General features: G+C 32.0%; 1 protein-coding gene across 4 annotated transcripts in view; it reads right to left on the bottom strand.

Annotated features, from left to right (window-relative positions):
- unc-5 (netrin receptor unc-5) overlaps nt 1-19,865 on the bottom strand; it is a 127,832-nt gene that overhangs the window by 71,867 nt on the left and 36,100 nt on the right. For all 4 annotated transcript variants that reach the window (XM_089219146.1, XM_015511574.2, XM_089219145.1 and 1 more), the window contains one exon: nt 19,350-19,787. In XM_089219146.1, coding sequence (XP_089075272.1) covers nt 19,350-19,787 — 438 coding nt within the window. The remainder of the gene's footprint in view (nt 1-19,349; nt 19,788-19,865) is intronic.

Below are 19,865 nucleotides of genomic sequence, written 5' to 3'. Positions count from 1 at the left end.
AGACAATTTAAAGATATTACCAGTATTATACGAGTATACAATCAAATTTATAAAATTATTGTTTTAATTTACTTATATCTACAAATTTTAAATATCTAAAATAAAATAAAAAGTGCTTACCTATTCAAATTCATTGATCAAGATTAATTTTAAGTACTTCCATGCGTAATTTACCTAAAGAAACTCCAACAAGCATATTTTAAACATTCTCTACAAAAACTTTTTTTTTTAAACATTCGCAGTACACCGACCGTTGTTGATTTACGTGACGTGCGAAAAACAATACATCTAGTCTTTAGCCTCCCTCGTTTGCTATTAACCATAACACAATATTTCTCCCTCCAAACCACGTCCCCTAACCATTATAATGCCCGACTATAATTTAGGTCAAAAACAGTTTTATAATTTATCATCGAACCCGGGAAGCGAACTCCCTCACACAACGATCCCGTGCATAGCGAACACAGTGTTTTGACAAGCTTTTAATGAACGTTCGATTTTGATTACGGACAACGGAATACCTACGCCCCCCTCATAATGTGTGCCCGGTGTTTCAAAAATATCACACCAAAGTATAATTTATAATTTGAAATGCCATTCGGTGCAGCATAGACAGAGAAAGGAAATCTGGTTTTAATTATTACGTAATGGCCTCGGGGTCCCCAGCGTATAATATTTCGATAGTTATCTTTGGGTTTCGAGTTATTGTTTCGATTACAGGTTTTTTTTTTTTAATTTTTAATTCTGGATATCTAACTAGTCATCGGTGGTTTGTTATAGCCACCACCAATGCCACTCCACAATGCATTCTGGTCATCCAGTAGTGAATTTAAAGCGAATTGTATTCATGAAACCGAGAAGGGACAACAAATGGTTTTTGTATACAAGTATAACATTATACTTAATTTCCCTGCTCGTATTCAATTGAAACGATCCTATTCAAAATTGAATAAAATACTCGAGTAGGTGGCACTTAAGACACCGAGAGTACATAATAATTGAATGTATGGTGACTTTCTTTTTCATCTCGGCTGCAAATATCGTACTTAAATTTAATGCAATTCGCTTTTAGAACTAGTTTATGTTAAAAGTTTTCAAACACCACCTCCGCAGTTTTTCGTCTCTTGAAGTACATTTTTGTTGTTAACAGAGCACTTTTATTTTTTCGTTTCGATGGAAATGGCTTATGTGAACACAAGAAGAGTAGAAAAACAACGTATTTAAGCTACATATATACAATGTTATATGCGCTAAACTGTGTTGTTTACAAAAGAATAATGAAAAATGAAAAATAAAACTAAGTTATCCACAATGTTCTACAATGTATACGTACAAGGAATAAACACAGAAGACGGGTGTGTACTTCTGTAGTTTAAGTCGTTTACCATAATACTGCCTAACATGCATCCGTCTTTCACAAGGCTTTCGTACACAGACTTTTCCGAACGGATTTTTATAGTTAATGGGCTCAAGAAACCCTTGGTGTAAAACCCGATCGTTTGCGGCGGCGGGGGCAGGAAAACCACAGAAAACGACTTCTGAATCCCATTAAGAAAGGGACGCGTAACACAAGACGACCTAGTGTAAAGAAGGAGTGTAACATTGTATAATACATTGTTTTCTTTAAACTGTACTGCAACTTGCATTCTCCTATGGCTTCTTTCATCTTTGACATGTAATTCATAATCATTATGGAAAAATATAAAAAGAAAAAGAAAAGGGTGATATTTATAAATCATTCGTGTTTATTAAACATATAATATTGTCCCCGAATGACAACAAAATTATTGACTTATAGATTAAAATTACTTGAAAATATTGAACATATTTCTACATAATATTCACATTTATTGTTCAATAAAAAATTCAGTGTTGAAATTTTCAGTAAGATAAAAACATATACCACATAATATTATATTTATTCGTCTAGTTTATCCCACATGGTTACAAGAACTGGGGATCGATTTACATTAAACCCCTAGCAAAAGTATATGAGTTTTATGAGCTTCCACGGAAAAATACAGCATAATCTAGTGCCAAACGATAAAAACAACGAAGTAGGAACATAAAATCACCATACCGTGTGAGAAGAAATGATAAATAAACTGTATAGTTTATATATGGGCCTACTACTAAAGCTAACAATAGTCAAGGCTTTTATCCGTCATTCGTTTACAATAATCAAAATATTTATTATTGACAAAACGTAAGAAAAGAACAGAGTTATTCTTTATGCTTTGGAAACGCGTGTTTTTTAGATCAGAACAAAATTTACCTCTAACAAATGCTGAGGAAGATTTTTACATACCTATTATTTCGTCAGAAAAATATGTCTATTTTTTGGCTGGAATTGTTATGGTCTTACTATAGAAATTCACAGACATAAGGAGCTGTGTACAGTACGAACGATTCGGTTTCAGTTGACTAATAATATTACACGCGGCACGACCCGAGAAGGAATGTGGCACACATGTGAGTCTCAACATATATTGCGATAATTAAAAATAAATTTATCAACTCTGGTTGAAGTGTTACGATGAGTTATGGGGATTTATGGTTGAATATTTTGGAAAGTGGAGGAAGCGTAATTACCGGGTGTACTTAATGGGCGCACATCAGATATTAATTTCATCAGATGAAAATAATTTACGAATCTCTTATGGAATGGTACCACACAGTGATCTATGATGATTGGTTAACACGTTAAGGAAGAAAATTACGGATTCAATTTTGTTTTTTTTTATTACTATTATTATTATTTAAGTAAATAATAATGTAATGGCACAATAATAATTATTCAATCTGGGTATAGGTTACTATAAATAATACAGAAAGATTTGACTCAAGTCAAATACGTAATTATTACTAATTAGTATAAGCACCTAGCCTAACTACTTAAATAAACACTTTAGACTTAAAGACCTTAAATTATATAATAATAATAAATTATAAAGAAAAAAAAAACATTTCATAGGTATCTATTTCGAAAGAAAAACATTTAATATTAATACCACGTTCAGTATAAAATAATCCGTTCGATGGATTATTTAATAATTGTATTTTTTTATGCATGAGGAATATTTATCAACGGCGAGTTATACTCTGCACAACAATATCGTGCATTTGCACGTTAAATATATTATAATTTATTAAAGCATACTTGCAATATACCGTGTACCTACTGTACCTACACACGTTACTATTATAGATATGTACCAATATTAATATTATTACGTATTTATACAACCGTGAGCATCGGCGGCCATTAGCGTGTCGAGCGTGATTTTTTTTTTTGAAAATGGTTACCTATATGTACAGGGCCGAAGAAATTTACTCGATAGTGCACTTTTAAACGACCGCTGTTATTATCTGATGCACTGCAGCTGAGTGTATATAGGTACAGTGAAAAAGTCGTTTATTATTATGATCTCATCGACGCATAGGCTCTATTATTTGCACGTGTATAGAGTTTAATCGATAGCCATTATTTTGTAATATTGTTAATGCGTGCCAACGGATTGCGTAACGCGAAAAGGCAAAAAATGGGCGGCGGTGGCAGTCAGAAACCTGAAGTAACGGTCTTAATACACGCAAGACATCGTGGTGGGTGAATTTTTGCACCTCGATGACACATCGCCCGAGTGTTGTACGTACATAATATAGAGGTACGCATTTATTATTCTAAATTCGTCACTGTAAAACATAAAAATAAACAAGGGAAAATTATGATATGCAAATTACACGGCTGGCTAAAAGTTTATTTATTCGAATTTGTATACAAAATATATAGTACGAAACGAACAGCACAAAGTGTATAATAATAATATTAAACGTATAGATATAAATAACATATTATATTAAACATTTTACAAATTATTATGCTCGCGTTTATAAACGGATATAATATTTTATTTACTTTGCGTAGTTTCGGATCCAGTCTTGGCGCCCGCGTGACGATAAAAAAAAATATCGAACCCAATTCAATGACTACCTAATAGCTATGATCGTTCAAGCTATTATTATCTTAAAAATATAATATCTAGAAAGGTAATATAACAGCACGGAATCGATAAAGCCGTACAAATTGGTATTTATTTAAACATATATGTATATGTATAAGTAATACGTTTATAAGTACCTATACCTATACTTATTATTATACATCGAACTGTATTTATTTTAAAACCCAATTTATTGTGGTCTGCAAGCACGGTCAATACATCGTGTTTCATAGATATTTATGTAAAATCCAATTTATGACATCGAATAACGAAAAGGGGTACCTATGCTGAAGGCCGAATTCCGTTTTTTTCACCTACCGAAATGCCACGAAGAACAAGAAATACACCGCCGATCATATATAAAATATATTTATGATATCAACGTTTTTAGAGAAAAAATAGTCTTTTCGACATCAAAGAGACTAAATAAAAGGATGCCGATCCGTCCGGGGTGTGTAACGGGTATAAAACGAAAGAAAAAACGTTACCGAAACACACAATTCATTGAACGTTCGCCGATACCATATACGTCTACCACCCCATGTACAATATTGTAAACGTGTTTTTACATACACCAAAAGCCGCGCGTTAGCCAGTCACGAATGTCCAATAAAATATAATTACCTTCGGGGGTCTTCTTAGGCTCGACAAAGGTATATACCGATCGCATTTGTATATTATGTATTATTTTCTATGCGATTTGGTATAGTACCTACCTGGGTAGTAAAAACAGAATTATAATTACTTGTGGCTCCGCCAGGCGGTCGAGTCGCGTGCAAAAGAAAGGGGAAGTTGATTTACAGCCCATTTGTTATTGTCATGACTCATGCGTCGAAATATCATTGTCTGCAGTTCATGGATATGTATATAACCTGTGTATATTAGGGTATTTTTTATATTTATGTATAATATAATATACATCAAATACGCCTATTATTGATGTTAAAATGTTCTGTACCTATACATTATTATGTTCTATAAACTGCATATTGTATTTTGTAAATATTATTATATAAAATCAAAATAGTTTGGGCGATTTTCTCCTATGCCTTGATGGACATATACGTTTTACCATATGCATATATTTTGTAATAATGTATTTGTGATACCAAACATTTTATTTATTTTTAATTTTTATTTTTGGGTGGTGCAGAATCGGACAAAAATTAATAATTATATTGTACCAATGGCGTAGCATATACGTGTAATGTATTATAATAACGCAATATTCTTCGTTTGCTTGGTTGTATAATATGTATTTTAGTACATTAAAAAGAAAAATGATAATAATAATTGTATACATTTCTAACCATTAACATTGTAAGTCTGCAAAACGGTACGAACAAATAATGAGCAACCAAACAACAACAAATGTTTAAATGAATTTCGACTGTTTCACAAACGCATAATACGACTTACAGGACTAGTTATGTTAATACTATAGAGGTTCAATTAAACATAGATATAATTAATTCCAACTATGTGCGTATGGATAGATGTAAAGCAGGATTAACTATCAACCAGTGATTATAATTAGATTTAATACTATTTAAGTTCTGTAGCGGTACTGACACGGTATAATTCGGTAAAATATGAGTAGTTTAGTATTATTTGTTCGTTTGACTGTTTCGATCGTGATTGTCTCAAAGACAACCACAATCATGGAATGATGTAAATTTATACGATGTCTATCCGGTTGTGCAACTCAAACTGAAACGCCATGTAAATAAATCAATAAAAAAAATCACTAGCCCGAGTGCGAGTGCATATATCTATTCATTTCCATGTACCTACGTGACTTCGCCCACAAGTTCTAATGTTAAAATTACAAAAGCAATTCAATATTTTTCCAACAAAATATGTGTATCGATAAAATTATTTTTTATTTTTTTTCGTATATACCTACAATAGGTTCACTACTAACACGTTCGATCTTGATAGCACTCGAGATGATCTTGTTTCCGTTGTTTTATATATACATTCAACACATACGAATAGTGTACGCGTGCGCGTACGTCAAATAACACTGTGCACGCGGGGCAAGTCGAGGAGAAAGGCGTGTGTTGATGAATGAAATGCATGAGCGAAGGATATGGAAGAAAAAAAATAGTAACACGACAACCTGCTGGGACGTGTTAAAATGTCAGACCGGAATAATATGAACGTATGCGCGCATTGTCTTTGCGGCGACATGCAAACAAAAACAAAAAAAAAACAATGACAGACCAGCCTTAATGGGATCCATAGAGAATAGGGAAACACTTTGGTCCATAAATGGGCACACATATTATAGATTATGTATTTTAATAATAATAATAATAATATATAGTAGCTGCGACTTTTGGCATTGTACTTGGCCTAATTTAGAATCTATAAAACCACCCCACTGTATTGGATTAAAAAAAGCGGCAGCATGAAAATTTGAGTTTTTTTTTTTTTTTGATTGAACGAAAAACATTTAATTTAAAATAATAATAAGTTTAAAATGACAAACGGTTTTTATATAATATACTTCCGACCCTATAATAATGATATGCATATTATTATATTATATAGTAGCTATAATGTAATTTGTTGCATATCTAATATAATTTAATACTGGCGTCGCAGTTTTTTAATCTTAAATTAATACGATGTTCAAAATACTAGTGAAATAAATACACATTAGAGAATAAATCAAAGTTAGGATGTTACCGACGTGTCGTAATTATATATATATTTATAATAAAATTTACTAAAATAACTTGATGCCATAGAATGAAAGAATAATACATAAATACCTACAATTACATGATACCCACTATGGGGATGTAAGCTGTAAAGATGCATATGCATGTGACACCATATTTTTCAACAGCATCTGGCAATTGATTGGATTTTGCAACGACGGATAGACCCCCTGGGAAACATATCGTCAGAACGATATCGGTTCCAAAAACGGTTTCCACCCGTTGTTTCCGTAATTTGTGCATATGATTTTACTAATGAACACGTTTTACACGGGCATATGTTACAAAAGTTACAAAAACGAATATACGGTGGTTGCCATAACATTTTTTTATGCCTACGCTTATTATTTTAGAGTTGATGATCTGTTATGGAAATACAACCATATGCATAATGTACAATTCGAGACATTAATTAGTTATGAAGTACCTAGGTGAAACAAAAATAATCTTTACAGAGTATCGAAAGTACTTACACAAAGCAAAAAAAAAAATAATAATATAAAACTTGGATATATATATATATTATAGCGTCTTTAAGAATTGAACCAGTTTTGCTTTATGTGCAAAGTTTGAAAACTACTACAATTCAAATCGATTAATAAAAACTGTCGGATAGAATTGTTGGAATTAAATTACCGTTGTATTCGGATCGTGTAATCTGACCACGATATAGCGCATATATATAGGCCACAATGCCATAGGATACTATATAGGTACTTTATAGCGACTGCAGCGACCCTACCCAGAGTGGAGGACGATTAATGGAATTAGAAACTTTTCAATAACATCGGAAAAACTATTTTTAAAAGCTATTGGAAATCGGATATTACTGGGGTTTTTATACTCCACTTATTTACATTATTTTCATCAGCAAATTGATACCTCAATGCAATTTTTTTACCTTTTACTATTTATAATGTAAATGCGAGAATACTTCATTATTATTATTTTTTTTTTATACAATACCAATAGGCGGTAATCGGAACTCCATTGAATTTTATTTCACTTTGATTCTTTTGAAACGTAATATTATGCTTCGTCCAACGGAAAAACGGTCGTCTGGACAATAAGTATGATGGAGCGTGGTATAATTTTATCCATTAGGTATTTGTTTGTTATGTTATATAATATAGTTCTAAACAAAATTATTTCCATTTTTTGGGGTTAAGACTAGTCAATTTTGAAATTAAACCTACGTTTTACCTACATTTCGAACCGATTAATCACAAAACCTGAACAAATAAACAAACAAACAAACAAACAAAATAATGCTCATTTTCAATGTGTTTATGTATAGGTAGTATAATATAACAGATAGCAATATCATTGCCATATCACAGTTTTCATTAAAAAACAAAAATATATATAGGTATATCCTACGATCATATTTAGAATATCGATTGCAAGCACATGGCAGTATAATTTGGGTATTAAAAAACATTGCGCTTAGTTGGTTTATATTTGAAAAATATTTTCATGTATTTTTTTCATATTATACCTAGAACCAGAATAATTTCTAATGAGTCAAATTAACTACTCAACTAGATTTACACAAAACATATTTTATACGCAACGAAGATCAAATGAATAAGCGCAAGATAACAGTACTCTTTATCAGCCTACACTAATAATAATAATAATAATAAAAATAATAATTAGTACTTAAATGTTTACAACTAACTGACTTTTCAATGTAATTTAAATATTCTATAAGATTATATCACAAAAAAGAGACAATGGTATATGCTTTAAGGCGATTGGAAATAAGCATTTAATATGGAGTTGAATACCTACATATTTTATTCCGACGTTTAATAACCATTTCCGTTACGTAGGATACATTCTTATCATTAAGAACAATACTAACCACTATATACATGAGTTATTTTTAACTAGCCATACACATACCTACACACATAATGAACACGTATAAAATAAAGACATAATTATACGTAATGAATCTAAAACGTTTTCTATTAAATTCATTTAAATAGAGTATTTTTTTAAACTAAAGAATAATTTTCTACGTTTATAATTTATTCAATATTTGTATGTACCTTCATAAAATATCTATAAATAATTAATGTCCGAATAAACACTAACAGTTTATCTAAAATAACTATATATCATTAATAATAGTTATTATAGGTATATACTATGGCCTATGGTCTTGTTTTAGATACTTACGGATACACAGTGAATAATTTTGCAAAATATTTATGTTTAAAAAAGTTGTTGTTAAGAAAAATAAGAAAAAAGTCTTTACAGGAACAAGTATTCAGTCATACAAAAAACTTTTGCACAATTGACCGAAATCACAACCAAGTCACTGTTCTATTATAATATTCGTATCTGCAAATCTTAGATTACTATACAGAAGGTCGTATGACCACAGAAAACACGCACCATAAATATTGGCGCCGTTTAAATACACACACACACACAAATACACAAGCACATAGGTGAGCACGCACACACCCGCGCGCGTGTATAGAGTCGAGAAAAATATTGGTCGAAAGTAGTATACGGGCTGCTTCCCATACAGTTTGTGCATCTGGTGGTCACGATTTCCATATAAGAGCTGTCATGTTTTTTTATTCTTATATTGGTCATGTAAGGACTTCGAAGGATAAAAAAAATAAATCTCATGCTTCGATCATTAAGTAGGATGTTTGAAAATAAAAACTGATTAAATAACCAGCTATCAATCATAGATTTAATATTACACGCCCGCATTATCAGAGGAAATGGAAACAGTGGTTTGTTTTGCGAGAACCCCTCCCGGCCACGAAACAAAACCACAACCTAGTTAACTGGATAAAGCTTTTGTGATGAAAAAAGTTGGTTATTTAATTAAACGCGAATATGATCAGATAAAGATTTTTAATTACATTTTTGTTCAATTTTTTTTAATCCCTCATTTTTTTATCATTTAAAAGAGTACTTATTCGACTTTATTTTTTCTTAATTAACACACAGTATTTTCATCTGTTTGAATATGAAAAGAACTAAGAAAACTGAATGATAAGAAAACGTCAAGACGGAGACTTGTTCGATGATTATAAAAGACTTCCTATTCTCTGTAATTTATTTATTGTTCTTTTTTCATGGTTGAAAAGTAGGAAAGTCAAGTTTATTGATTCACCAGAGTAAACATCAAACCCTCGACGGTTTTTCTTCGTCACGAATTTGTGTGCTTTAAGTTTCACGGTGCCCTATTCACATTTTAAGCGATTATTTTAACCATTCAACTAACGCGTAGTCCTAATTCAAACAGTTTTAGATAAAAATCGTACAAATATACAATTTATAATATATTAATACGGAATATACGTGAAATAAAAGTTGTGAAAAACGTCCATAATCTATAACTTTTGTAATAATTATATTTTGTAATATTTTAAGCCTACAATCAAGTGTATTGCATTTCTCAGTGGTATAATTGTTATTAAAGGAATTAAAGGAATTAAATGATGTGATTACTGATAGTTGATGACCTTTCTTTTTAATTTTAGACGACTTATCTATAATATAGAAATTCAGTATGATTTTTAATTTTGAATAAAGAAATCACGTACTGAGTTTAACTTATGACTACGGCGATAACGGTTTAAAATAGTATTTCAGGTACGTTAGATGTGTGAGGGAATAAATTGCACTGTAGCGTTTCTTACGATTTCACAAAGGGGTTATATGTACGTTATATACGCCAAATGCGTTTATAAGGTGTCTACTGTATATATATATATACATATTTTCTTACAGAACCGATGCCAGACAAGTTCAGCTCTAGACGGTAAGATGACTCTTTATTCAAGACCTCTGAAAAAATAAATCTTGCCCGACTTAATAACGAGGGCTCTTTGGTTACACGAAGACGGGTTTTCCCACCCTTTTAAGTGTAAAGCTAATCCAGAAAGAAGCCTAGCAATAAATTCCTTGCACCACACTGACCCCAAATAAATCCCACTAAAAGGTTGCGGTGACTTCATTCGCTCAAGACAAACTTAACGGTAAACCATGGCCCTGTATGAGAAATAGACACATATACTGACCCCATTGTATCTGACAGCGGTCAAATATAGTTGGACTTAACTAAAGATAATGACAGTTCTGCTTATCTTCTTAAAACACAACCAATTTATTCCGACGTTTTTGAACTCGTTTAAATTGGAAACGTAAAAAATCATGTAAAATAAAGTACATATTAGAATTAAAAGCAACAGGTTGATTTTTAAATTATTATAGTTACGAATAGATGTATGATAAAACTATCCATCATGAGAAAAAATTATATATAATTCTACATCAAATTTTTTTCTTTTATATTGAGTTTTCATAATATTTAATATAAAACTATAGTTCTCTAAGTTTAAATATATATATTCAGTTTGCGTAATACTAATGATCTTTTTTCCCATCATACTATGCCAAACAACATTGACACTTATTTTTTTCTATAAAATACAAAGTATACTTAATTCCCAATATTAATGAAGAATATTCATTCAAATAATGATATGCTAGATAGAAAATTAATTATATTATCATAATATATTTAACAATAATAGTAATAGAAAATCAATATTGTAAGACACTGCAGTCTGTGATGTGAAACAAATTATTATATTTTATAATAATATAAGATTATTTCATTTTCATTATTCTTGAATGCACTGAAGAATGATATGTCATACAACCTATATGTATATATTTTATTTTAGGGCAAATTTTTCAGACATTCTAACAATGTATGACATCACTCCCCGGACCCCGAGCGGAAATAATCTTTCAAAATTAATTTTCTCGAAAGCTCTGGAAGTTTTGCATGACAAAAAGCACCAACACCATTACTTACAATACTTCTTCCTTTATTCCCCTTTTACCGCTAGTCACACGTCATTTTTAGTATCACATATGCAATACAAATGATTCGTCAGCTATTGTTTTCAAAATTTTATAGGATGTATTATTTTAGATGTTTTTTTGACGTAAAAAGCCTCCCTTAGCAGACAGATGCCCTCCCCTTTTTATATACAAAACCCTCTTTGGGCACGTGTCGAACATGTGCTAACATAAAATTGTCTACCCCTAAAAGGCCGTGTAAAAAAAAATGACATATGCAAAAGTCGAATTTTCCGATTCATTGTTTGCGATAAAGGGTGCAAAAAGAGTTAAAATAAAAATACATCTGAAATTAATATGTCATAAACTCTTAAACAAATTATTAATTTCAAAAAAAAAAAAATAAATAAATAAATAATGTAAAGTGCATTTGAAAATTGGACGGTGATGGGATATCTCGGTGGGACATCAGAAAACTGTCAAAATAAAAACGTAAGGCACGCCGACCTCTTGTCTACTTAGACATGAGCCAAGTTCTTACATGGGCTCGACGGGGAATCTTATACACAGCACGACAGCTTGTATAAACAATAATTATTATTGTTATTGGTTTTGTTTGGTCACGAAGCCAACAACTATAGGGAAGAAAAATATCGAACATTGCCAAATAATATTTAAAATTAATCTCAACAAATATTCAAAGGAACACAATACTCTGTTAAAAATATTAAGTTTTGACAGCCCTTACAGAACAACACAAATATAATTAGAAATAATTCGTTTGCCAACATATGACCATTCTTGTCATTTAAAAATAATAGAAGTTATAAAAAATACCTAATATTAAAAATATTAATGATGTTTTTATGGATAACTTAAAGTTTAAACTATGAAAATTATAGACTTAACTTTAACTTATTTAGCTTTATTGACCAACTTTTTTATATTATGCAATTCAATTTTTAATAACTATACAATTTAGTTTATTATACTATAACTGAAAGTTTTTATTTGACTATATAACATTTAATAGTTTATTTATTTCTCTTTACTTTCCAAATTACGGATATCATTTTCATTTTTATTTAAGTTATATAATATAACAATATTATTAACAAATTACAACTGACTGGATTTAGTTTTATACACTCAAATGTTTAATGTTTAAAAGTGGGTATGATATAATTCTAATTTTCGCCTATATATTTATATGTAAGTTCAAGTATGCATATTTTTTAGATTAACACTTGAAACATTTTACAGTATAATAATCATTAATTTTATTTTTTATTGAATACACGGCAGTTTCATTTTCCAGTTGAATTTTTGGTACAGTATAAAATTAGTTATTTGATTCTATATTCACTGTCCAAGAAATTATTAACACATTGCTGTGAATACATTTCCATGATTTTGAAGTCTAAAACGATGACAATAATCGTCGACCGACAACGACAAAAAATAAATTACAATAACCTCCGCTGAGTATGGGGATGCGGGAGCACACGTATGTCAACCGTGATGTTGTAAAAACAACATTTACTTAGTCTCTATACGCAGAGACCGCCGTCAGAGTGATGAACACACACCCTAAACTATTAAACCATCGTTGGCTACATCATAGTATGTAGATGCCGTTGTAGTCTTGTAGATCTAGTAAATACATTAAAATCTTGAAGAATTATAATTCGGAGTGATTGTGTATAATATATTATACAACTATCATACATGATGTACGGTAATTTCCGGCTATTTTACAAGATATTTTTTTAAATATACCTATAAAGGAACAATGAAAATAGATAAAAATAAAACATCATAATAAATTTAGTGATTTACAATTGGGTGTTAAGGATGTAGTACCTATAGATTATAAAAAAGTACAAACACTAAACAGAAAAGACGTTCAAAATCACAAACGTATGATCACGAAAAATAGGTTTTTTAACTTAGGTATTGATATAATATATGCATCATTAGTCGTATTCAGTTGTAACCGAATATGAATGATTATGGCGTGGTGTTTATGGCATTGCAAAGGAACTTATAGGCGTAAATTATTTATGGTTTGAAAATTGGGGGGTAAACCGACAAAATTCAAACCTTTGTAGTAATTGGGCCTATCCTCTAATTATTATTATTGCCACCATTGACCAACTAATGATTTTTGCAGGCAGCACGCGGTCATGCTAGAGATCGCGTATTCATTATGATGGAAATGAGGTCTATGGTTAGTTATTAGGGCACCCCGCTGGTCTGGTCTTTTGACGTGTCCGAATTTTTACCCTCCTACTCCCAGACGATTATTGAAAGGGACCGAATGCGTCCAGCTGCGACTGACTCTTTAGTTTTCTTTTTTTTTTATCCTTTATAGTAGAAATGTCAACTGTCACGCGAAAAGCACGAACACGTACGTGACAAAAATTGTTGGTCCCTTCACACAAATCGTTGCGAAATTATCGCCGGTCTAATTTGCGTCCGTAAGGGCAGCCAAACACGAGGTGTACACTCGACAAATCGCAAACTACCACTTGATCACGATTCACAAACAAGGGTGATTCACATCACAAGGTCTTATGGGTAGAATTCGATTGGCACATGTGCACTATCAGATTTCATACGTACTTCAAATCATTGGATGGAATGAAATTGAATATAAACATTGTGTGACGAACATTTTATTATTGAAATTATAAAAAAAACAAAGACTTGAACAAACATCAATTAAATTAATTATAATTTTTATTTGAATTATACACAATAATGATGAAAGGAGTTGCGCATATAAAATTAATTCAAAGGCATAGGAACTTGGTATCTTTAAATTAACTAAATGTTTTCAAGGCACAAACCTAAAATTTGATAAATATATTTTTAATACGGGCTTAGGTAGTGTTATTTAATAATTGAGTTTTGCAAAAACATCTATTATGTAGCATATAAATATATATTATTTAAATTTGATGATGGTATCATTATGATAATGGTTTTCATTGTTTCAAATAATTAAATATAAATAAAAAATAAAAAATAATCTTTTTCTTCTTCTAACAAAGTTTGATTTTTATGGTGGTAGTTAATAGGTAAGAAGGTAGCTGTATAGGTACATATTTAAGACGAATAGCAAGTTAAAATCGTAAGCAATAGTCCGCCTGTCATAAAATAAAAATAATGCGATGTTATTTATATTCAACAATAAATAAGATAAGATTTAAAAGTAAAGACACTAAGGCTTTTGCGAACAAAAAAATATTCCAAAGGAATTACTCCGGCCGTCCTCATTCACTGCGATCATTCAGAAAAAATACAACGTCATAACTGACAGTTTTTTTTGTTGCCATTTTCGCCTTATTTTCCGGAGAGAATTGCAATAATAGGCCTAAAGAGTTTATTATTATTATTATATTTTTGTTGCACGTAAATATTTTCAAGGAAAACGGCAAATACCAACGCTACCACACGAAAAACGAAGAAATATTATTGGGTTTATTTTAAGGAACAATAAATCTCAGCCGCGGACAAAAGTTTCGGAGAGTCGTAAAGAAGAGAACCCGTCCCGGGACGATGGGTATGGAAATGGTAATTAAAACCGTTATCGGAATAGTTCAGTTTTACCACTAACGATGCGGCCATTAATCGGCCTCAAAAATAATAAAATATATGTATACGGAAAACAAATGTCGACTAGTGCCCGACTCGCCATCACCGCCGCAGTCGATTCACGTCGAGAGTCTGCAGCAGTGATATGAGCGGTGGCGGTGTTATAATAATATGTATATATATATATAAGATGGTGGCGACCACGGGTGCACAGGAAGAAAGTTCGTTTCAAATAAAACAAAAGGCCACGCGATCCGTTAATGCCGGCATGTAGCGTCTAAAATCGCGGGCAAAGTTTTCATTTTTAATTGGACCAAACACAGTTTTATTGTTTTTCATTATATATAATATACACCCGAGGACTGACTGCGCGCGGCTGTTATTCGATTCTTTATTTATTTATTCTCATTAAGTATTCATCACCGTCGTCGGATCGTGGCTTAACGACAGTGTTTTATGCTATTGACAATGACTATTGTTATATTTGTATATTTGTACACGGACGATCAGCGCTCGTGGAAATCATTATTATTATTATTGCTGATATTGTTGAAATAAAAATATGTACAATAAAAATCGTATATTTTTCAACCATATACAATATGATATGATATTATTATTGTTAATGTCTCGTCGGCTTTCGGTATCGTATAATATTCGACGTCGTAATAATAATATCATAATGCAAAGATTGGTCACGGTGGCGCTTAGTATTCCACACGATTTAACCGCATCTTATAATAGGCCGCTGTCGACGGTTATATATTATTATTATTACCAAAAAGGGCAATTTAACGAATTTCGTGCCATACAAAATATTCAAACCCGTATTCGTATATTGTTTCGTACATACTAATTGTAATATTATATTATGTTTAACGATTAAATAATGAGTATTTCAGTACGGACGTTTGCATCGCATAAACAAAATATATTATCATTATACGGAACAGTCATCGTTGATTTGTATTAGGCATCTATGTATACAGTTTGAAAACCTAACGTTACTAAAAGTTTTGTTGTGTAAATGGGTATAATATGAGTGTTTGTATAAATTACCTATGTATTATATTATAATATAATGCTTGAATATTAAACCGCACGGATTGCGTTTATGACAACAACGTGCCGCAAAAAAGTCTAAACGGTCGGTGGTTTTCCATAACGCGTTTGAACACACATATAGGTACCTTGTATTATAATATATTATTATAAATTTATATTTTATGCGTGTGAGTACAAGCAACTAGTATTATATACGCGTGACGGAGGCGAATGAAAACAAGACTTAACTTTTAAGCAGATTACACACCAGCTGTGACTACACTCGTCTTTCGTTTCGGAAATCGCTTTCAACGGATTTCTGGTGGTGGCTTGTGGCTGCGGATAGTAGTATGGCGGGGAGGTACTGCGAAAACGACGACGACGACGACGACAACAAATGGTGCAAACTTTCTCATGGTCGCATTTTAACAAACCAATCGATATTAATGGTGGTAAGAATGATGTGGCGGTGGAAGGGTACGGTAAAAAAAAATATCTTCGTCCATTTATAATAAAGCTTCTCCGCGTCACGCGTTAAGACCTTTGACGAGTAAGCCTTTTGCGAAAACCTTTGTACACTCGGGAATCGAAAAGAAAATAGTACGTAAGTAGGTATGTACCTATAACTTACGTATGTTAAAGAACACAATATAATAACATACTACAATTATGTATATAATGTGATATACATATGCAGCGCAGAGAAAGCGTCTGAACCATAATTCTATATAGGCACATGATGACTACGTAGCGTAATAGTGACGAGTAATCCGTGTTCATTGATAATGTATTATATTATTATTACATTTTGCAGGGTATAAACTCGACGAGTAGGTAGGCACTATGTACAAGTGTCGAGTATTATGTACCTATACTTTCTGCATTTCTGCAAGCGTGTCTGCAGAGATTTACAGTCACGATTTCGGTATCGTATATGATATGACATGAAATTTGTTGAGGAGACCTGCAGCTACGGTTAATACACATCCCATTTGTGTGCACGCAATAACAAATCAGCCCTATGCATGTATATTTGCAGCTATTTGATGCACACAATGCAAATTGCAAATATGTATATATATATATATGTTATTATAATTTATAGAAAAATATCGTTTTTCGTATTTCAGTATAAAATATTATTTATTTATTATTTCTTAAGTACAACTCGGCATATCGTCTGTCATATTATATGCAGACGTACCTATTTTCAACGTGCGTACGGAAGTTCGATAAAATGAAAAGTTTCAGTCATATTTAAAAAAAAATCAAAATATACATGCCCCTTTCCTAACTATTGTGGCTGCCAAACTATATGAAGGAGAGACCATAAAAGTTAATAAATAATAAAAACATATTAATATAATATGAAATCGGACCTCACCGTTCGTAATCGTATATTAGCTGAAAAAAGCTATAAGACTATACTCCGTGACATAATATTATATTATGCATAACAAAAAACACACACAAACCCTAAGTGCATGTGTTAATTCTAAATAATTATAATATGTATTATACCTAGTACTAAATGCCAATACGTTATGTTTTTATTATTACAGAGGCTTCATCGATTTCCGGTCATTTTAAGATCCACGAAACCTACTCAATTTCCGGCCAGACCAGCTATTTTGACTCCCATATATATATATATATATTTTTTGTTTTCGTGTAATTTATTCAAATTACTTAGGTACCTTCAGTTTTTACAACAGCCCTGCCCTAATCAATCGACCTCTATTACTTAAATCATCATTGGTACAGAATGTCATGTATATAATTAATTAACTGATTTTACAATGGTTTGAATTTACTTGCTATAAGTTTAATGAATCAAGAATGCTTTGAATAAATGCTATTGTTATAAACATAGCAAACAAATAATAAATCAATAAAAACTGTAGTCTAGTCTTATACCTAACTATAGTTACGTATAGTAACTATCAATAATCAGCTGCTATTGCGAAAATCATTGATCGAATAATACGATGTAATATATATTTTTGTGGGAGTCAATTCAAATGCAGTATACACTTGGTATACTCGAATTACCTCCGAAAACGGCCGTAGGCATATGATCGCAATAGGTGAGTTGATTCCCGAGACCTATTTTATGTATTAGTTGATTCCCGTGGGTCATTATTAATAATATTTACGAATTGATTCTCGGGCCATTAAATGGTAGGTATGAGTTGATTCCCTATTGTTATATAATCTCATAATCTGCAGATATTAATTTATAAAAGCAATGTGTTACACATTTTTACCAAATTACTAAATGTTTTTAACAATTGTTTTAATACATAATTAATATAACATAATATAATACAAAAAATAATTAATAAATAAAAATCGAATGATTTTCAAAATATGAAAAAACTAAAAAAAACAACATTTTTGCGGAGAAATTTGTAAGCCAACCTCCTCGTGGTGTTTCTTGGATTATACTAATAGGCTAAATATTTTACTAAACATTGAAAATAATATATAATGAACCTGCAGGAATCAACTCGTACATACTTCTTGATGACCTGTGAATCAACTTGTACGTTATACCTCTTAATCGCCCAGGGATCAACTCAACGGTATTAGTGCAGGTAAACAGGTACCCGGGAATCAACTCGTACGCAGCCCATATGATAACGAGTGAAAAAAAATCTATATCAACCTATATAATAAATATATTAGAGGTGGTTTTTGTGCACCAGAACAAACGAATTGTCCTAACCTATAAAGCTACGCCTGGCCCAGTGGCGGATTTGAGGGGGCGACGTGGCGATTACCCCTCCCTAGGGAATTTTTTTACTTAAATTATAGCGCCGTATGATAAAATGAACATGAAATTTATAAGTCATAGCTATAACATTAAACTTATAAATAGGTAAATGATACAAAAAAAGGTATTTTTTTAAATATTATAATGGGAAATATGTATTCAGTTACGTTTTTGTTATTAGTGTTATTACCTATCAGTCTATATGATACCAATTCACCCCCTCCTAAAATGATCTTCAGATCCGCTATTGGCCTGACCTGACCAATATAATTCAAGTACATATTATGTAGTGTAATGTACGTATTATGCTTTCAATTTATAATATATTATATAGCAGTAGGTAGATATACTCACAAGCTACGACCACGTTGGCTGGTCTGCTGATGATCTCACCACGCGAAGTCCACGCCACGCACTGACACTGGTAGTTATGCTTCCCGAAATACTCCTCCACGTGGTTCCTGGTGACGTTGACAATGGCCTCCACATTCCGAACGCCGGTCTGCGGGTCCACGAAATCAGTGACCACGGGGCCCATAGTGTCTTCGATCCGGTCACCGTTACACCGGAAGTACACGGTTAGCGCGTGCGCAGCCCTGCAAGTGAGCACGGCTGGTTTACCTTTGATCACGTACGCGTCCATTGGCTCTTCGAGGAATATCGGAAGTTGGACGGGAGCATCCAGACTGGACGCCGTCACCGGGTGCATGAGAGTGTCGCCGCCCGGTAAGTACGACCCCTCGTCGACTTCGCCACCACTGCCACCCGTTTCTGACGATGACCCGAAACCGGCTGAAACAAGTATTTAATTTAAATTATTATTCAATATATAGACGTATACACGTACAACTATTATATATATAACTGATT

The sequence above is a fragment of the Diuraphis noxia genome, unplaced genomic scaffold, assembly GCF_037042655.1.
Source record: "Diuraphis noxia isolate RWA-SAM2 unplaced genomic scaffold, SU_Dnox_SAM2 contig0002, whole genome shotgun sequence".
NCBI lineage: Eukaryota > Metazoa > Arthropoda > Insecta > Hemiptera > Aphididae > Diuraphis > Diuraphis noxia.
The sequence above is the reverse complement of the archived record's forward strand: the minus strand, read 5'-3'. Positions and strand labels throughout refer to the sequence as shown.